We start from the raw sequence: 14866 nt of genomic DNA on the forward strand, positions 1-14866 counted from the left end.
TGGTCCATGAGCCTTTTGCGTTGGCTGCGGAGCATCCCAGGTGCCTTCAGCCATCCTCTCCACTTCGGGAGTGCCTGGGTGGCAAAGCCTGGCTATGAGCATGGGGACCCTGGGGCGTTTGCAGCACTGGGTTCCTGAGGATGCAGGTCACGCTCTAGAGCTGCTGGGAGGAAGGATGCTCGTCAGCTGTGCCGGCGTGCGGGGATTCATGTGTTCACCTTCATCTGCCCTTTTCCCCCATTTATCAGAGAGAACTCCGTGAGCAGGATAAATGTTCACACTCCATAAGTGCTTCTGCTTCTTTCCCTGGCCCTGGGGAATTTCTGTCTTTGGATTTTGTTTTTGTCAAGGAGGTGCAACTCCAGCAGGTCTAGGCACAGAGCCCTCCCAAAAGGCTGGTGTGTGGGTCAGCTTAGCAGGTGGGCAGGAGAGTGCATGGGGCGTCTTCTCCCCTGTGGGATGTGGAGGGGGTGATCTTGTGGCATCATAGGGACAGAGCATGTCTGTGCATTGGCATCTGGTCAGGGCCGCGTGGCAGCCGGCAAGGCGCGGGGTGAGCCTGAGCTGGGGAGAGCCCTGCGGGGGCCTGGGGACAGTTCACCACTGGCTGGGGATTTGATTTGCTGCCTGCAATAGAGCCAGAAAAAAAAGTTCTTTTAACAAAGAAACCAACATACTTTGAATAAATGAATAGTAGTGTCTGGCCCCAAAGTATTTCCTTTTCCCTTTTTAACAATTACATTTAAGTAAACGTTGAAGTGGAAGCGTTGCCATAAAACACAGCCACGATGCTTGGGTTCAGAAGTGCTGGTGTGAAATGTGGTTTTTTACCTTGTTTCCCTGAAGCAGCGTGTGAGGCGGGGTGGCCGGGGGTGGCTTTGCCTGTTGCCCAGCTTGGACTGATGGGATGGTGTCAGGGTGTGGCGGGGTGAGAGGCAGGAGGTGTTTAGCATGGAGTGACTGCCTGGTGTTGTGACGCCAGGGAGCATGCAGGGCTCAGTGGGCAACTGCTGCCACCAAAAGGACTTTTGGTCTTTTTCTGGGATATTTGGTGACTGGTCCCTAGCTCAGCAGGGTGGGTGCTGGGAGCAGGGTCTTGGGGCCATGGCTGGACTCCTAGCGGGCAATGGGTGCTGGATGCTTCTCCAGGCAGCTCTGAAATGTTTTGCTGAGATCCTCCCTGTGTTTCCTGGCACGTGGGGTATGCACCCTTCTCTCCTGCACCTCCTGACAGCCCCTGAAGCCTGTCTTACCCATCCTAATTGAAACACAGTTTTGCAGGAGCAGAAGCAATTTTTCCCCTGATGCTGGGCGATGGTTTGTTCAGTGCTTGGGCAATGGCCCCTGCTGGAGAGATGCACTTCAAGCCTGAGAGGTGGCAGGAGAGGACACTTTTGCAAACCAGCTGGTGGAAATCATGGTATTTACCAGCTCACAGCTGAGCTTGGGAAGGTATTTTTGTAGCTTCACAATTTTTTTTTCCTTGCAAGCTGAATGCTGTTTTGGTTTTTGTTTTGCTTTGAAACTGTTTCACAGCCAGATAAAAGATGCTCTGTTTTCAGCTATCATCCTCTGCTGTTCAGCCCCTGTTACCTTTCTAACAGTATGAAGACAGTTTTGTGGAGGCTTGGCTTGAATTGAGAAGAGAGATGTCGCATGGCTGAACTCCCCCTGCATGGGGGACACCAGCTGTGCTTACAGCAGAAGGGGTGCTGCTGCCTCCCCTGCGCTCCCAAAAAGCAAGAGAGGTTGTGTGGTCCCCAGTGCAGGACTAGGACTGTCAGAACTTCTCGTGCCCCAGGGGCATTCTTGGGACCAGGGGAGGACATGGCAGAAGCACCTTACAGGTGATGGAGAGGAACTGCCCGGCAGGTGTGCAGGGTGAGGAGGGGGCTGCACACAGGGCTTGGCTGTCCTGTGCAGCGATGCTCAGGCTTCTCTTAAAATGGTTGCCTCCGTTGATGATGTTGACTGCTCCTCTCCTGCTGAAAATGCGGTTCTGTGCGACAGGGGTCCTGCTGCAAGGAAGTGGCAGATTGTCACTGCTCACTGCCCGTGAGATGAGAACTGGTGTGGGACTGTGGCTTCTCGGTTGGCTGCTGGTAGTTAACTCAGGTGTGTATACTGGGCAGTGAGAAAAGAATTTCTGTTGGGGTGTTTTTTGAGTGCAAAGGGAAGATCTCAGTGATTTTCTCTGGCTTTACAATTCACAGGGTCACTGGATAAGTACCAGTGACTCACGGGTTTGCTCACAGTTGATAAGGTTTCCAGAGCAAGCTGTGGTGGTTTTGAACATGTGCAGGTGCCCTGTGAAGGCTACGCTCTTTCTAAATCCTTGGGGTCTGGTTATCAAGGCCACCCTTGTATTTTATCCAGTTGTATCACTTGCTCTCAGACTTCTTCTCTAGGCTTTCCTAATGCTTTGTGATCCCCTTACACTTCACTCCCTGCTCTCCACGGGGCTCTGCTGCTGCTTTGGACCACAGTGACTTGCATCCCAGAGGGTGCTGCCACTGTTGCCTTGTGCTTCTGTCCAGAAATTACTTCTAAGGCACTACTGCTTCACCTCTCCTGCTGCTTCCTTTTGCTGCGAAGCCCCTCTGCAGAAACCAGCTGCAGATAGGTGTTGTCTTGTCTCCTGCTGCGGTCTGGGTGGGGATGGAGAGCATCGCACAAATCACTGCTCATCTCCTCCCCGTGGCACGCAGCCTCCCTGTAGCAGAGCTTGCACCCAGTGAATGACGTGCACTCCTGGGGTGCTGGAGGCACAGCCGTGCCTTGCTCTGGGAGCTGGGCTAGCCATGGCCTGCATCCTGGGCTGGTGGGGCATCCACAATCCAGTTCTACTCCTGGTTGCTCCCTGCAGGAGCAGACTCTGCTTCTCCCCTCTGCATGGACAGAAAGTGGGGTGAGGCACCATGGGGTCCCCACCCCCCTGTGCTGGTCACCTTACACCCAGCTGGGTCTCTGCAAGCTGTTTCAGGGAATGGATGCAGGTGTTGTATTTTTTTCCATCTTGCAGCCACTGCCTGTGGTAAGAGGCTGTGTGGTTCAGGCTGTGGAGGAGGTGAGGATGATGCAGGGACCGGAGTGTTCCCTTATGAGGGAAGGCTGGGAGAGCTGGGCATGTTTAACCTGGAAGAAGAAAAGACTGAGAAGGAATCTTATAAATATGTACAAATACCTTAAGGACGAGTGTCAGGAGGATGGGGCCAGGCTCTTTTCAGTGGTGCCCAGTGACAGGGCAAGGGGCAATGGGCACAACTGCAGCACAAGAAGTTCCATCTGAGTATGAAGAAAAACATCTTTACTGTGAGGGTGGCAGAGCCTGGAAGAGGCTGCCCAGAGAGGCTGTGGGGTCTCTTTCTCTGGAGATGAGCAAAACCCACCTGGGTGTGACTGTGCAACCTGCTCTAGGAGGAGACCCTGCTTTAGCAGGGGGTTGGACTAGATGACCTGCAGAGGGCCCTTCCCTTCCCAACCCAACCGTGGTGTGGTGGAGGTGCAACACCGCCTTTGCCCTCCTCCCCAAGCAGAGGCACATCTGCCCTTGCCCCAGTCCAAGAGAGGGCTGTGGTGGGCAAATTCTTCTCCTGGCTCCTAGCATCTCTTGTTTTCCTGAATCCAGCTGAAAGCTTTGCTGAGTTTTTAAGGTCAGGTTGCTAAGTTACACCTCCTTGGAGGAGCAGGCTGAGTAGAGTGTTACAGGCAGGAGCAGCCACCAACAGGGAAGATCTGGGAGCAGTGTCCCTTTGCAATTACTGGGCTCTCCTGGCCCTTGTCCCTGCCATGCTCTGTCAGTCCTGGGTGAATCTCAGTACCTCATGCAGCTGTTCTTTCCCAAACTTTTAGCTTTATAAACTTCTTTTGGTCAGCAGATCTAGCAAACTAATTGACTGAGGGTGTAGAGGAGCTACCCACAATTACTGGTGAAGTGCTGTGGGAACCTGCAGGAGGAAGAGCAACATTTGGCTCCTCCATCTTGTGTTTTTGAATCCTTATTTGCCTTTTGGGGCTGTGAGCTCTTTGGGGCATGCACTGTACCCCTTGGAGCTTGGAAATGGCCTTGCATGTCAGAACACATGGCTGTCACCAGGTCACAGCTCTGGAGCAGGCAAGCGAGGTCTGGCGCCGCTGGTGTCCTGCTCCTCTGCCCCTCTTGCTGTTTAACCTTGCTCCCGGCTGAACCTCCTTCTCTCCTTCCCATTTTCTGCAAGCAGCCTGGCTCTGGGAAGACTCAGGGGAGCTGGATTAGCACAGTGTGTGCTCGGGTTTGTCTGAGAGCTGCTGGGACTGAGCACTGTGGCAGGGTGAGGGCTTCCCTCTTCCCAGGACTGGAATGTCTTGGGAGGGTCACTGTCCTCGGGCATTTCCAGGAGATGTGCTGGAGGTGTAAATGGGTGAGGTTTACTGGGCTTCTTTTTGGGTTGTGTCAGTAGAGGGTTTAGGGTTATTTTTTCCCTCCTGCTTGCTATCTCTGTTGCGTTGCTGGATTTTTGTGCTATGGCTGGCATGGTGACTCCTCCATCCTTCCCCTGGGTAAGCTGGGGACTCTGTCCTGTCTAGGTTGGGCTGGGAAGTGGCCTCTGGAGAGCAGCTTCTCCCGCATTGAAATAAGCATGGAGGGCAGGCTGGGTGTGTGTGTACAGGAGGGATGCAGGATCTGGCTTTCCCTGGTTTAACTTGCATTAACCTTTTCTTTATTCCTCCCTTTATCTCTGCTCAGCCCTTCCCCTCTCTTTCCCTGGGGTGATGAAGAGGCCATCTGGTAAAGACATCACCATGGGGAAGGTGCTGGACATGGCACATCTTTTGAGATGTGTTCCACCTCTGTTTCTTTGGGCCCCCCCTTTTTTTTTTTTTGTCTGTCACAGTGGCTTTTTTGTTAGCCTGTTTGATTTCAATAAAAGCCTGGAGAAGAAGCATCCATGTCCTCCGTGTGTCATGGCCTGTGGCTTGGGGGGTGGGATGCTAGAGCAGTCATCTGGGCTTGTGGGCTTGCACCCTGCCTGGCACAACCAGCTTGTGGCCTGTGGCTGTCCCCAGGGCTGGTGGCAGGGGACCTGGCCCTGGTGACTGTTCTCATGTTTTTTCCATCTGGCCGTGGACTGGGAGTGATGGAGCTGTCACTGGGCTCCTGCCTGAGCACTCACATGCAGCCAGAAGGATTTTTCCACCCTTGTCAAGACTTCATTATGTGCTCTCCTTTCTACCAAAATGCTGAACAGCAGCTAAATACAGGCTGTAACAGCATCGATTGTGGCTTTTCTAATTGAGCTTTACACTCCATCAGGGATCTTTACTAATGGGATGTGGTATCCTTGATAACACCTAGCTGCGGAGCCTGCCTGGGAAGCATATGTAGACTTCCCAGTGGTACTAGGTCCCAGCTGCCAGTTGCAGCTGAGGCCTCTGGAGTTGCTCATGGGATGGTGGATCTGCAGAGCCAGAGTGTGCCTGGCAATTTGAGTTCAGATTTCAGATCTAAACAGGTTTCTGACTGCTTTGCTCTTTCTGATATAAATCATTGTCTGCAGCTATGCAACTTAAAAATTGCTCCTCTAAGGGTGTGAATTCTTCTCTTTTTACCCCCGTGTGATTTGTGTGAGTGGCACTGTAGGCACAAAGGGATGTTGATGCTTAAAATGCTAATGCCATTCTGCAGGTGATGGAGCTATACACAGGTGCATTTAAAAGAACTGAATATTACATGCAAGAAAAAAAAAGAACGTTTTGAACTCCAGCAGAGACCAGGACTCAATTATGCAGCACAGTGATGTGTTAAGTTACATCCTTGTTGTCTTGTGCCAGTGAGATGTGTTACAATGAGAGGTACATACGTTTTACTGAAATAGAAACAACTCCGGGTGCTAATTCTGGCTTTGTATATCCTGGTGTATCTTGTTTTCATGTCGACGCAAGTGAAGCGTGGGGCCATGCGCCTGGTGCTGCTATGGCAGTGCCTCTGCAGGGCTGGGGCACTGCTGTCCCTGTTGAGTGCTCAGGAGCAGCTCTGTGGAGCAGAGCAGCATCACCTGGGAATAAAAAGCAAATGTGATTACCACAGGAAGTAATACATTTCTGAACCGTAACATCAAAATGCACTCCCTGACCTTGCTCCTACAGACACATCTGTCATCATCTGGGTAGGAGGCCCCCGCAGTGAGTGTGGTGGCCACCCGCCTCCCGGCACCTGTGGCTCCTGTCCTCTGCCTGAGCACTGCCTGCCCATCGCTCCATGCCTGATGCACAGGCATTGCCATCCCACAGGAGATGGCTTTGTGGCACCGCAGCTCTGCCACGGTCCCCATGTTGCTGCTCGCCCGTGGACTACATCGAACGTCGACACCAGTTGGGAGCTGCTGTCACATCTGTAAAGGGAGAGAAAAGTGATCATAATAAACGTAGCAGTGACAGGCAGCTGCCAAGGGTCAGGAGCTTTTCAATGATAGGCTTTCCCTGCATGACCCTGAGGACCGGCTTAGTGGAAATAAGATACAATTTAGTGCTGTGATAGAGAGGGAGGCAGAGCACTTGCCCTGCTGCCTGCACTGGGAGCTCAGCTCTGCGTGGCGCTCTGGAGTGGGTGGAGGGTGCCAGGTCTGAGCTGGAGGGGGAGAAAGCAAAGGGTGTGGAAACAACCATGGAGAACGGAAGCTCATTTTGTGAGAGGAGACAGAAAGAACTTGCTTTAATCAGCCTAGGAAAACATGGGCCAAAAGGGGCTGTGAGTGCGGTATGATGGAAATTAATCTTGGGAGCAAACACCAGAGAGGGGGAATAATAATTTAATCTAAAGGTTAATATTGGCACAAGAACAAATGAGCATAAACCAGCTAAGAATTACATTTTGGATGGAAATCTGAAGGCTTCATACAATGCAGCGTGAGGTTTAGCAACAGCCTTGTGTGAGGATGGACTCTTGGTCAAGCCCCTTGGGGGTGTGCTGGTGACCTCAGTCAGGCTCAGGTGTGGGCTCTGGAACAGCGGGGCCAGGGGAACAGCCTTGAGGTGGTCCCAGTCTGTAGTCCTTGGCACAGGGTGATCCCCCTGCATCCTTCACACCACACTGCTGCTAGGCATCCTTTCTTTTTTATCCCATTTCTGGGATTTTTGCAGCATGATCTAGGCTAGTGTCATCCCTGAGGATGGCATCTGAGGAGCATCCCTTAAGGGAGGTGGTGGGGTGAAACAGGAGAAAGGGGACCTGCTCCCATGTCCCACTGTGAGGCTCTGCATGCTCTGGGGTTTTGGAGGAGGCAGCAGCTTGTGGTCATGCTGTGAACACATTGACGTGTGTCTTGGTTCCCCCTGCAACTTTTGAGCCTCATCATCAAACTCAGTTGAGCTTTGACCTCGTGGAGATCTTGACCTTGTGTTTCTATATGTTTCACGACACCTTTGTGACTGCTACAGTGCCTGCTGTGTGAGTCTGTCTTGCTGTAGTCTGGACCTTCCCTATAGCACATGTCCCTGGACCTCTGAGTAACCTGATTTCCGCCACCAAGAGCATTCTGGTGTCTCGGACAGTGCTAAGTAGGGCAATTTGTATCGCTTCAGTCTTGAACCCACTGGTTTGTTTATTTGCTTAATTCTGTTTGTCAGAGTTTTGAGGTGGGGTGGGTCCTAGAATGCTTCGTGTGCTTTTTTTGCTGGTTATGGCTTGCAGCTCAAGATACAAATCCTAACTAAAATACACTATTCAAGGGAGAAGGCTCTACTGAAATAGCAGCAGCTTTGCAAATGAAGGGTGCAGTGTGGCGTTGGGAAGGACCGTGTGCTCTCAGGCTGGTGGCAGCATGTAACGTGTGTTACAGAAGGGTTCTGGCTTGAAGGAGCTACTGAAAGGGGTATGCCCTGTGTTTTGTCCCCCCAAGGTCTCTGGACAGAAAGCTGCAGCGACCGCTCCTGGGGAAGTCCCGAACGCTGCCCAGCATCCCGCAGTCCCCAGTCCTGAGCAGGCTTCCCCTCCTCGACTCCAAGGCGTACAGGGAGGAGATGCCGGAGCAGAAGCCCTACAAGAAGCACTCGGCCTCTGACCACCAGAAAGGCTGCACGGTCCCTTCCACTGGTGAGTGTTGCCGTGCTGTGGTGAGCTTCCACCCCTTTCTGCCAGGCGCCTGCAAAATCCTAGCAAATATTTCCTGCTTCACCAGGGGCACAAATAACAAAATAAATCCAGCTGCAGTCTGTGTGGGGTTTATCCTGCTCCAAAACCAGCCTTTCTTGATGAGGTTTGGGGTGTTTTGCCCCTCTCTGAGCCTTTCTTTGAGCCCGTTACTTAAAGTTCTCTATCTTTCATATTACGCTTGTGAAAAAGCAGAGTTGGCTCGTGGAAACCATCCGGTGTGGGGAGGTGATGCTTGGAGCCTTCTGCCTCTGGGTAAGCTGCATCTCCTGGCTGTGCATGCCAGGGTGAGCTGCTGCCTTAGTGGCTCTCCGGCTTTTGCAACAAGCCAAAGTGCTTTTCTATAGTGTGAAGTGGCTTCAGGGCACTTGTTGCTGGTGCCCATCGGGAGCAGTGGCATGGAATGACACTACTGTGCCCTTTCCGTCATCCTGGCCTGGGATGGGGGTTTGCTGTAGCAAACGCTCCCCAGCCTGGTGGTGTGTGTTGACCTTCAGGTCAGCTGAGGGTTTTTATCATGTTCTTCTACTCTTATGCTGATCCTGATGAAATACTAATCTGGCTGGGCCAGCTGCTCTGAACAAGTTTATTGGCAGAACTGCTGATGGCTAAAGCGTTTCAGTGCTTTTGGTGCCAGCAGGATTGCACTGGGGCCATAAGAATGATGGGGAAAGGGATTATTAGCACTGAAACAAAGATAAGGCCTGCAAGCCAGGGCTGACAATCTGGTGCTAAATAAAATCCTTATAAAACAACTCCCTTCAAATGGCACCTTTGGTTTTTTTAAATTTTCTTTTAAATCTAACCTGCTCACAGATCACTGTGAGCTACCCAGTAGAGCAGCTGTCCAAACCCTTGAACAAATAATCCTAATGCTTTGCAGGCTGTGTTTCATTCCCTGGTGCTACTCATTCTCCTAAAAGGCATGCACAGAGAGCATCTTGGCACGTCGCTGAGCCTGTCCTGCCACACTCATCGCAGCGGTGCTCCTGGGTGTGTGCAGGACCCATGTGGCCGTGCTCTGCTGCATGCGGGACCCGTGGTTTTCCTTTCAGCCCTCTGGTCCAGCTGGAGGATGCAGCTGCCTGTATCCCCTTGGAGAGACGGGGGAGAGACCAAGAGTAATGAAATCCTTGGGAAATTGTGTCAGTGAGATCAGATGTGACCCGGTTGGTCTGTGGGGCTTGAAACCCAACTCCTTGTCCTTGGGAGAGGTGTCCCACACAGAGCAGTGGGTACTGCGGGTGGCTGTCCCTTACCTGGTACCCTGGCAGGTGGGCTGCATCCAGCATGCATCCCTGGCCCTCCCTTGCCTAGGGTGGCAGAGCAATGGGGGCTGTGTCTGGGCACGCCGTGGGGCTGGGAGAGGATGCTCTAGGGGACAGAGGGTGGCGCAGGTGGTGGCTGAGCCATCGTAGATGGACGTGGCGTAGTGAGGCTGGTTTCTCCTTCCATGTGTGGCTTTCCTGCCTGTGGGGTGGGTCTGTCCCGGGCTCGGCGCCGGTGTCATGGCGTTTCCTGCTGTGTCCCCGGAGTGATGCTATCTTGCAGTGGCAGTCTGGATCTGGGCTTCGATTGACGTGTTTGTGCGTTGAATAATCACAGCTTTCAAACAGCAGTTCCTGTGTTGTATGAGTTGACATTTGGAGAGAAGCAGCAGCAGCAGCTTATTAAATTGAAAGTAGGGGAGGGAAAAAAAAACCCCACATGTGATGCTAGGTAGTACTGTGCTCCAGGTTGCCTCTTTGTTCGCGTTTTTAAGCTGTCTGCCTTTTCCCTCTTGTCCTTTCGGTTCTGCTGGTTTTGATTTGGTGCCTTCAGATCCACTGGCAGGACTTTGCGTGCAGTGAGCTGTCTTAATACCCTAAGAAGCTCGGGGAGTCTCAGGGAGGGATGTGTGTGTTGAGCCACAGAAGATGGAGCAGCTGGTCACAGGTAGTCCAGCCCGTGTCTCATCATATTCAGTGTGAAGCCCTCAGCCTTGCTGGGTAAACTGGACTTCACTCTCTGAGTTGTGGCTGGTTTTTACCTTTGCGCCTTTATCTGCTTTGAACTCTCGAAGTGTTTTGCTCCTCTGCCTTAGTGTAGCAGGGACACAGTCATTTGCGCTCGAAGATGGCAGGTTTTTCAGAAACCAGAGACAAATGATCTTACTTTGGGCAGAGGCTGCAGGAGGCGGGGAGTTTCTGGACAATCATGTGAGATGCCCTTTGGGCTGCAATAGCTAATAATTGATTATTTTTACAAGAATTGAGCAAGAGGGTTTTATTGTTTGCTATGGCTATTGAGAAGTGATTTTGGCTGGGGGGTGGGAAGCAGGGCAAACTCCAGATGTAAAGATGAGGTTGGCAGCAAAAAGCATGCGGCATCCAAGCTGCTCAGAAAAGAGCAGAGCAGTGATATTATGGAGACATTTCCTGTTGTGTTTTGTTATATTTTTTCTTTTGTTGCAATGAAATGTGGTTGGTCCTATCCTGGGAGTGCCAGCTCTGCGTGATGCTGACTGTCCTCTGCTGCCGCTGCTTTCTCAACGTCAATGAGGTTTTGTCTCCGGGCTCTCTAGCCCTGCAGTGCTGCATCAGATGGTGCTGCAAGGAGCTTGGAGACCGGAGGTCTGGTTTCTTTCCTTGGTTTGGCTGTTGATTTGCTCTTGGCCGTGTCATAAAGAGTTTTCTGGAGGAGAAGATAGCAGTAAATCCATCTGCGATTTGCAACATTTGTGGTACCTCAGTTTTCCCATTCACAAAGCAAAATTTATCATCGCCAAGCACAGAGCACGTGAATACTTGCAGGAGAGAGGTTTGATACAGGTGTGTAACATGAATGCCAGCAGCAAGAGCTGCATGGGGTTCTGACTGTACGATCTGTATTTCTTAAAAAGCAAAACAAAGCCCCAAACATTTACTTCTAATGTGGAACATCTTATTGGACTTGAGGGGAGGAAGAATGAGTGAATTTTTTTATTTCATTATAAGTGACCCTTTTAAATGGGATAAACTTGTTGGAGTTAAATAGCAGGAAATTTTAAAGTATTAGGATTTTGGTCTGCTGATTTTTTCTGAGTAGTAATATTCATACTGCAGTAGCACCTGGAGGCCCTGACTCTGGCCAAGACTTCATTGTGCTCAACTGTATTTGCCCAGTTCCTGCCTGGAGGGGTGGCTGTTGGGGGCTGGGGGTACATGAGGCTGAACAGGGTGAGAGCAGGGGCCATCGCCTGGGGCAGGGGGGGGCAAGGCGTGCACCAGGGCATGCGGCAGGGATGTACCACCTCCTCCAGGGAGGGAGCTCTGCATCACCTGTACCCCATGGCGTGCTGGTGGGTGTGGGGTGGGCACGGGGGTCCGGACTGTCCACTGGGCATCCCCACTGTTGGGCTGGAGGGGTAGGACGTGGCTTGGGCTGTGGCTCTGATGGCATGGTGTGTACTTCTGCTCCCCAGGGGAGGCGTGGCGGCTGGAGGATGACTGCACAGACCCCCCCAGGGACCCCCAGCTCAGCACGGCGGTGGAGGATGCCCCATTCAGCTACTTCCGCACCCGGTCCTTCTACATGAGGAAGAGCCTGTCAGTTGACAACCACCTGGGGTCCCTCAGCTATGCCGTCCACCCGACAGAGACGAAGGCTGAGCGTGTCAAGACCAAGCTGCGGCGGCAATTTGTGAGTACCGGGGTGTCTGGCCCTCTACATTCACAGGCATGTAGCTTCCCAAAACCACCAACGTGTCGGAGAGCTATTTTTATGTGCAGCATTACTAAATCAACAGAAAAAGAGGCTGCTCCAGCCTAGTGGAGCAGATGGTGGCAGCAGCTCGAGTTTGCCCACACCATGGCAGAGCCCCTGCCTGCTTTGCCTGGCTCCCCGGTTTCTGGCTCCCCGCTTGCCGCCGGCTGTCGCTGGCTCAGAGGTGGCTGTTGCTCAGCCAGGCGATGTGTGGGATGGTGCCTTGTTTCTTGGGCGCTGCTGTCCGAAGTATGAAACAAGGTTGAAAGTAGGAAATGGGTTTTCCTGTCCTCTGCTTGAGCAACTGTGTCTTGGCAAGGATTTGCCCTGGGCCAGTGGACGGGTGCGGCAAGGGGCTGGGGTGAGCAGCGAGCCAGCGCTGAGACCCTGGGGCAGCTCAGCCCTTTCTGGCCCTCTGGAGCATCTTGGTGGCAGGACAGCAGGGACATGTCAGGGCTGCGCTGCAGCTGCAGGGGACTCTGATCAATGTTTCATGGGCTTTGTCTCTTCTCTTTCCCAGAGACACCCGATACAGGAGTTCGTATGGCCTTCCTCCTGCCTCGTTATGGTCCTTGGGGTTGTAATGAGGGCTCAGGTGTCCCTGTGCTGAAAAACACTTGATGTTGGTTGGCAATGGGTGAGAGCATCAGTACAATGGGAGCAGAACGGGGGGTGAGTGCCCATGCAACCCAAAGTTTTCCTTTCTTCCCTGGGAGGACAGTTCCGACCTCAGCAGCGTGTTGATGCTTTTCTGTGCACTGCAGCAGTGGATGCCCATGGGGGTGAGTCTGGGGGAGCTGGTCACAACCCTGGTGCTGCCAGCGGCACCTGTGAACCAGCTCTGTGGGAGCTGCTGCCTTGGGATGCCTCAGCGATGGAGATGAGCAAAAGCAGGACGGGGCGTCTGATCAGTGGCCGAAAGATGTTGGAAATGAGGTGGTCCTGCAGCTGGGTGAGGCACCTATGTCTGCTTTATCTGTCTGTCAGCCTTCTGCAGCCTGAAGCTGCACCCAGGAGAGTGGGGGGGAGATGCTGGGGGACAGTTCCTCTTTCAGAGATGGTCTTTCAGTAACTCGGTGGGATCTGTCACCCACAGCCTCCCTCCTGCAGTGCAGAGTGGTGCAAAAGGCATGGAAGGACTTGGGGCGCTCAGCACAAGCAACATCCTGGTGCTTGCAGAGAGTCAGTGCAGATTACTGCAGGGCTCTGAGTGAATTTGTACTTCTTTTCCCATTGGCATTTTGAAGTACTCTGTATCTAGGCTAGTCGTTCTGGTATTGCCCAGTGACTTTGTGATGTTCTAAGGAAACCTGTTAAGCTGATGGTGCAGATACTGGTGCTCCCCGAAGAGGAGCCAGCAGCGCTTGGGGTCCCAGCTCCTGATGGGGCAGGCCCCTGCCGCCTGCCCATGGGGTCAGCCACTGCCTGCTTTGTGCTGTCTGTGGCTGGTTTGCTTTGGCCTTTGACTTCATGAGGTTTTGGGGACTTTTAGCTTTTCTTGGTGTACCCATGGAGCTGACTATCCATCAAGGAACAGAGCAGGAATTTCGTATGATGTGTCTTCTTTTTTGGCTTTTTTTTTCTTGCTATGTCTTTTCTGGTTTGTTTTAGCAGCTAAAAGATGTTGCTGTAGGCTTGGCCATGGGCTGTGGCCTTGTGAGACCTACTGAGAAAAGCAGACTCATCCTACCTGGAAGGGGCATCACAGGGTCCTTCAGCAGGGGCTCGGGGAAGCGAGCATGCAGCAAGCTGAGCTGGCAGCTTGTTCCATAGCTGAGGCTTGGGCTGGTATGGGACCAGTGTTCCCCACACAGCTGGACAGCCTGGGTTTTAAGTTCATGGTAAAGGTCCTGCCAACCTGGGGAAGTTATTTCCAAGAACAGGTAGCAAGGGTTGGGCTCCATGTCCTCCCACTGTTTGGTAATTACTTTCTACCTTGGTGCTGGAGGCACTGCAGTGTCCCCCGGTCCCCGCAGTGCCCTGGCTAGCCCCGCTCTGAGTGTGGCTGGTGGGGCAGGCAGTGCCTGCTGAGAGCCACTCTCCTCGTGCATGGCAGAGCATTTACAGGAGAGAATATGATTTGCCTTTTCTGCAGTGGCTCATCTGGGACCTTTCAGGAAGGTCCATGTTTAAAGCTTGATTCATTTTTCCAGGCTGTTGCGCTTACCCAGCTCGTAACATTAGATTTCTGGCTTTGCTCTTTCTGTGCTGACATTCCGGGCTGCCTTTGCCTTGCAATGCAGTTGCTTGGCTTTCTATTTTGGGAAGTGCTGAGCAAGGGGAGAGGCTCCTGATTACAGGGCTTTTGGGGGGCAGCTGGGACCCTAGCCTGGCAGAGTGGATGGGGATGAGGCAGAGCTATTGCCCACATGGAGCCTGTGCTGTGCAGCTGTCTCGCATCCATTTGATTAGGCTCTCTGCCTAACGAAGGCTTCGTGTTGGTCACAGGCATCTAAGCTTCTGCAAGGGAGAATTTATTATGGCTTGTGTGAAAACATTTGAGACTTGCCTCCCTGCACCCCTGGGGTATGGCATGCTGGAGTGCTGCTGGTGTTGCCCGGGCATCTCTTGGCTTCCCTGCCAGTGCAGAGGGAGCACCTGCAAATTCTGTGTGTCCCTGTTCCCCAGGAGCAGCTGCCCTTCCCCTGTCTGCCGGAGGTGAGCATGCCTGCCTTCCACCCTCCTCCAGCTCTAGGAGGGTTTCCCCCAACCACATAGCTGGTGGCATGTGTCTTCTTCGGTCCCACTGCTGGCATGTGATGGATCTGCACATACAGATTCCTTGAATTTGCATAATTTGAATTTTAAATTAATTCCAATTTTTGTGATTGTCAGAATGAGTTTTCTTTCTAATAAGTCTTTCCTTTTAACTCCTCTAAGGCTTGTAATGTTGGTGACATTTCCGCCTTTGAGCAAGAGGAGCATTTGATAGCTTTTTGGCACCTGTCTCTCACATGGATCCCCTGCCTTGCCCCCGTGGGTCCAGCACATCCATGCTGTGATGGGGTGATGGCC

General features: G+C 52.6%; 1 protein-coding gene across 1 annotated transcript in view; it reads left to right on the plus strand.

Annotated features, from left to right (window-relative positions):
* LOC130149157 (ankyrin repeat and fibronectin type-III domain-containing protein 1-like) overlaps nt 1-14866 on the plus strand; it is a 209122-nt gene that overhangs the window by 32150 nt on the left and 162106 nt on the right. The window contains exons 2-3 of the mRNA XM_056338474.1: nt 7878-8071; nt 11571-11788. Of these exons, the coding sequence (XP_056194449.1) occupies nt 7878-8071; nt 11571-11788 (412 nt within the window). The remainder of the gene's footprint in view (nt 1-7877; nt 8072-11570; nt 11789-14866) is intronic.

Source organism: Falco biarmicus, chromosome 4, assembly GCF_023638135.1.
Source record: "Falco biarmicus isolate bFalBia1 chromosome 4, bFalBia1.pri, whole genome shotgun sequence".
NCBI classification, from domain to species: domain Eukaryota; kingdom Metazoa; phylum Chordata; class Aves; order Falconiformes; family Falconidae; genus Falco; species Falco biarmicus.